The sequence below is a fragment of the Dromiciops gliroides genome, chromosome 3, assembly GCF_019393635.1.
Source record: "Dromiciops gliroides isolate mDroGli1 chromosome 3, mDroGli1.pri, whole genome shotgun sequence".
NCBI lineage: Eukaryota > Metazoa > Chordata > Mammalia > Microbiotheria > Microbiotheriidae > Dromiciops > Dromiciops gliroides.
Genome location: NC_057863.1, coordinates 260188421 through 260194457, shown reverse-complemented (window position 1 = coordinate 260194457; position 6037 = coordinate 260188421). Strand labels below are relative to the sequence as shown.

Sequence of the window (6037 nt, the reverse complement as noted above, 5' to 3'; positions counted from 1 at the left end):
TGCTTGGCATTTTAGCTCGAGAAAGGACCTCAGTGTACAGTACCTTATCTTTCCAGATAATCTTCAGAATCTTGCTAAGACAATTCAAATGGAAGCAGTTCAATTTTCTGGCATGGTGGGGGTAGGTTGTTCAGGTTTCACAGGCATACAATGATGAGGTCAGCACAACGGCTCTGTAGACCTTCAGTTTGGTAGGGAATCAACTTCTTTCCCACATTTTCCTTCAGAGACTCTCAAACACTGAACTATGTGTGCATCAACCTCATCATCTATGTGGACGTCCCAGAAAAGTATACTGCCAAGAAAAGATGATATGATGGTCTATTTAGATAACTGTTAAGATTTAATGAAAACTAATTGAAACAATAACTTCAGCCAAGTAACAAAATATAAAACAATTCAACATAAATTATCAGCCCTTCTGTAGAAGGAAATTCTATTTAAAATAACTACAGAATATATACAATATCTGAAGGTTCTCCTACACACAGGAACTATATGAATACAACTACAAGGTTTTTAAAAAATTATTATTTAACATTCATTTTTTTTAAATTTTGAGTTTCAAATTCTCTCCCTCCCTCCTACAAAATTCTTTTTTTTTTTTTGGTATAAAAAATAAACACATCTAGTTAATAGAAAAGATATGATTTGTTCATAGTTAGGTCATGACAATATTTTTTAAAAATGACACCACTACTAAAATTAAAGATTCAGTGCCAGACCTATCAAATTCCCAAAATTTAGAAAGAAAACTAAATGTATCTGGAAGAAGAAAAGGTCAAGAATCTCAAGGGAAATAGTAAAAAAGAAATGTCCCAAGAAAGGGGAGGGGCCTAACAGAGATCTCAAATTATAATACAAAATAGTAATCATCAAAATTATTTGGTACTGATTAAATATAAAAGTTGATCAGTGGAAGAGGTTAGGTACTTACAATTTCAGGAATAAATTAACATAATTTTCAATAAACCCAAGAACCCAACTACTGGAGTAATGACTCACAATTCTATAAAAACTGCTGAGAAACCTGGAAAGCAGTCTGGCAGATATTAGTTTTAGATGAAGATTTTTGCCATATCCCACAAGAACCTCCAAATGAATACCTGAACTAGATATGAAAGGTCATATAAATAAATCAGAGATACAGAGAAGAAGATACATTTTTTTAAAAAAACAAAAACCAAAAACTTTGATATAGTACTTTAAAAATTTTTTTTCTTTTTTATTGTTTTGAAAATTTTAAGCTTTACAAACATCAAAAAAGATGAACATTTCCATATATATTGTAGAATATATGAGATTATACATGAAATTGTGACTATTATATATAGCTTTCTTATTAGGAGTATAATAAATTAAATGTAATTTTTTAAAGTCTTGCTTGTGATTCCTTCATGTGTTCCTTCAGTTTTTTTCTGTGCATTTTAAACACTTTGATGCCTTTTTTCTTTTCTTTCTCTCTCTCTCTTTTTAAAAGCAATCTTATCCTTTCCCCAGAGGAAGCTATGTGGCTTTGTGCCTAGTTTCTTAAACTGTGAGTCATGACCCCTTTGGTCATGTAACTAAATGTGGGGGTTGTGAAAAATTTGGCTACAGTAAAAGGTTCTGTATACCTATTTCATTTTACCTATATACCTGCGGTTGCGTATTTCTTGGGGAAAAAGGAGTCATGAGTGGAAAAAGTTTAGGAACTGGCTTAGTGAATAGAGCATAGGGTTTGGTGTCAGGAAGACCTGAGTGCAAGAAGATTTCAGACACTTATTAGCTCTGTAACCCTGGGCAAGCCACTTAACCTCTGTTTACCTTAATCCACTGGAAAAAGAAATGGCAAACCATTCCAGTATCTTTGCCATGAAAATCCCCTGGAGAGCATTGATACGCTTTGGTCCAGTGGAGTCACAAAGAGTCAGACACAACTGAACAACTTGTCCCTACCATCTTTGCTTTACCAACCACCCCTCCCCTCAACTGAAAAAAAAAAAGAAAACTATATCAAATATTCATAGGAGAGCAAAAGAAATTCCTATATTGTGTCCAGAAGTGTATGTCTCATGCTTCAACTTGAGTTGATCCCTTCTGTCAGTAAGTGGATAGCATGCTTCATCATTAGTCTTCTGAAATGGTAGCTGGTCATTGCATTAATCAGTATTCTTAAGTCTTGCAAAATTGTTTCTCTTTACAATGTTTTTATTGCATAAATTCTTTTCCTGGTTCTGCTTATTTCACTCTGCATCACTTCTTACATGTCTTCCCAGATGCCTCTGAAACTGTCTCAGCATTTCTCACAGATAGCTAGAGCACTACTTTCTCCTAGTTCTCCTCTTATGTATCTGAATATTCTTTCTCAGTCTCCTTTGCTGAATTTTCATCCAAGTCAGGCCCACTAACTATGGGTGTCCCTTAGGCTTCCGTCCTGGGCCCTCTAGTCTCTTTTTTCTCTATACTAATTATCTCATTTGGTGATCTCATCAACTCCTGTGAATTCTATTATAATCATATTCAAGGGAAGCACAGTCTACAGTCTTACCTTACCCTTCCATTGAGCTCCAGGAAGGAACCATCTGAAGCCACCTACCACTAACTCCTCAGAGCCTGCCTTCCCTGCTCCTGCTCTTCTTATCATCCCTACCCCAACCCACCAGCAAGTGATAATCTACTTAAACTCATTCCTCAATGATTAACATACTTTCACCCCCGTTCATACTTTCTCTGTCCCAGTGATTTTTTTTTTTTTAGTGAGGCAATTGGGGTTAAGTGACTTGCCCAGGGTCACACAGCTAGTAAGTGTTAAGTGTCTGAGGCCGGATTTGAACTCAGGTACTCCTGACTCCAGGGCCGGTGCTCTATCCACTGTGCCACCTAGCTGCCCCATGTCCCAGTGATTTTGAGTAACCCATTGTATTTGTTCAAATCTTGTCCTCAGTCCTGCACTGACCACTTTCTTATTCTCAACCTCTAAAGCCAAGTCCTCCAACCTTTCACTCTAAAGGTACTCAGCTCTTCTGCTATGCTCTCTGCGACACAGGTAACAAACTAGCTTTCCTCTTAAATCTGTACCTTTCTTGCTGCCTTCATCTTCATGCACTCATTTAGACTTGGCTCCCTCCTGATGATGCAAATTTCCTGGTCTCCCTTTCTTGCATTGCTTGCACTTTCACTTGTTAACTGGTAACTGGAGGGTGGGGAGGAGGTGCAGAGAGGATTGGAATATTCCTTTTCTCCCCCTTGCCACTTCCAGGATCTCCCTCTACCATCACTCACCAATTTCTCCTTCTTTGAGATTCATTCAATATATATTTATCACCCTATTAACCTTCTGGAAGCTATTGTTTGGACAACCAGGTGGCATAACGTATAAAACACCAGGCCTGGAGTCAGGAAGACATCTTCATGAGTGCAGATCTGGCCTCAGAAACTTACTAGCTTCGTGACCTTGGGCAAGTCACTTAACCCTGTTTGCCTCAGTTTCCTCATCTGTAAAATGAGCTGGAGAAGGAAATGGCAAACCACTCACTCCAGTATCTTTGCCAAGAAAGCCCCAAATAAGATCATGAAGAGTTATACATGACTGAAACAACTGAACAAGAAGAAGCTAGTTTCTACATTCATCTCTCTGCTTCTTTTTCTGGCCAAATTCCTTGAGAAGCTTATCTACAACAGGTGCTTCTGCTTCCTTTCTTCTCATTCTCTTCTTATCCTTTGCAGTCAGGATTCCAATATTACCATTCAACTGTAACTGTTATCTCCAAAATTACTAATAACTTTTTAATCACTATATCTAATAGCCCTTTCTCAGTTCTCATCTTTCTTTTTTTTTCTTTTTCTTTTTTTTAACAACAAACATTTATTTTATTTTTTCCAGTTACATGTAAGGGTAGTTTTCAAAATTCATTTTCATAAGATCTAGTTTCAAATTCCCCCCCTTCCTTTCCTCCCCCCTCAGCAAGACAGCAACCAATCTGATATAGGTTATATATGTACAATCCACAAGTGCTCTTTATCAGTTCTTTCTATGGGAGTGGACAATATGCTTCATCATTAGTCCCTTGGGATTGTTTTGGATCATTGTACTGCTGAGAGTAGTTAAGTCATTCACAATTGTTCATGGAACAATACTGCTGTCACTATGTACAATGTCCTCCCAATTCTGCTCACTTCACTATACATCAATTCATATGAGTCTTTCCAGGTTTTTCTGGGATCATCCTGTTTGTCATTTCCTATAGCACAATACCATTTCACTACAATCATATACCACAGCTTCTTCAGTCATTCCTCAACTGATGGACATTCCCTTGATTCCCAATTCTTGGCCACCACAAAGAGTTGCTATAAATATTTTTTGTACAATTTTCCCCCTTTTCTCTTTTTCACAATTACTATTGTTAACTGTTTCCCTCCATCCTATTCCCTTCCCCATCATATTTACTCTATTATCTATCTTCTTTCACCCTATGCCTCTTCAAAAGGGATTTGCTTCTGACTGTCCCTTCCCCAAATCTGCCCTCCCCCAATCTGCCCCTCTCTCTTTATCCCCTTCCCCTCCTATTTTCCTGCAGGGTTAGATAGATTACTCCACCTAATTGAATGTGTATGTTATTCCCTCCTTGAGTAATTGCTGAGGGGGGCAACTAGGTGGTGCAGTAGATAGAGCACCAGCCCTGGAGTCAGGAGGACCTCAGTTCAAATCCAACCTCAGACACTTAACACTAGTTGTGTGACCCTGGGCAAGTTACTTAGCCCCAATTGCCTCACCAAAAATAAATAAATAAACAAAGGAACAGATAGATAGATAAACAAACAAAAGCCACCTAGCTGCCCCCCACATCTAGCATTTATTAAGCATTTACACTGTGCTAGGGATACAAGTGCAAAAAATGAAATAATCCCAACTTAAAAATATTTTGTAACTCAGGTCTCCAGGTCTCCAATGCCAGATCTCTCTGCCCTATGCAATGGTTCTTTCTGCTATTATTATTTTCTCATTAATGACACTTTGAGGCAATTTAGACTAGATTAAGGACCTTTTTTTCCATTTAGCAAAACTGAAATCTTTTGCAGTCTCATGATTTACCAAAGCTCACTTAGCAAGTTAAACCTTATACCCTGTAGGCTCACCCAAATCCCTATTAGAACATAGCATAGCTCTTTCCCTGTCGCCGTTGAATCGAGCAGGAGGCAGAGGCTCCTGGGTGTCTCCTGGGTGTTTTCAAGATTTAGCTTCACCGTGAACCGCTGCCATGGCCGAGGAAGGCATTGCTGTTGGAGGTGTAATAGACGTTAACACCACTCTACAAGAAGTGCTGAAGACCGCACTCATCCACGATGGCCTAGCTCGTGGAATTCGTGAAGCCGCCAAAGCCTTGGACAAACGCCAAACCCATCTTTGTGTTCTTGCTTCCAACTGTGATGAACCTATGTATGTAAAATTGGTTGAAGCCCTGTGTGCTGAGCACCAAATTAACTTGATTAAGGTTGATGACAACAAGAAGCTGGGTGAGTGGGTAGGCCTCTGTAAAATTGACAGAGAAGGGAAGGCCCGCAAAGTGGTTGACTGCAGTTGCGTTGTTGTTAAAGACTATGGCAAGGAATCTCAGGCCAAAGGTGTCATCGAAGAATATTTTAAATGCAAGAAATGAGTAAATAAAAGCCTTGGTCTAGGAAAAAAAAAAACATAGCATAGGGGGTAGCTAGATGGCACAGTGGATAGAGCACCGGCCCTTGAGTCAGGAGTACCTGAGTTCAAATCTGGGCTCAGACACTTAACACTTACTAGCTGTGTGACCCTGGGCAAGTCACTTAACCCCAATTGCCTCACCAAAAGAAACCCAAAACAAAACAAAAATCAAAAAACAAACATATAGATACACAAGGACGGAAATAAAGACTACATAAAGTATATGTTAAAGAAGCAGGAAGAAAAATGTCATCATAATAAAGAGAGCCTAAATTATCTAATTTTATAGAACAAATGAATCAACCAGAGATATTTTTTTTATCATAAGCTGTGATTCCAGTGAGCATTTAAACAACA

General features: G+C 38.5%; 1 protein-coding gene across 1 annotated transcript; it reads left to right on the top strand.

Annotated features, from left to right (window-relative positions):
• Positions 1-5240: 5240 nt before the first annotated feature.
• On the top strand, positions 5241-5642 carry LOC122750822 (40S ribosomal protein S12-like). The gene has a single exon (XM_043997643.1). The coding sequence runs from the start codon at positions 5244-5246 to the stop codon at positions 5640-5642; it is 399 nt and encodes a 132-aa protein (XP_043853578.1). The 5' UTR covers positions 5241-5243.
• The last annotated feature ends 395 nt before the right edge of the window (positions 5643-6037 follow it).

Coding starts and splice junctions, on each gene's coding strand:
- LOC122750822 (XM_043997643.1), top strand. CDS start 5,244: ATGGCCGAGGAAGGCATTGCTGTTGGAGGTGTAATAGACGTTAACACC.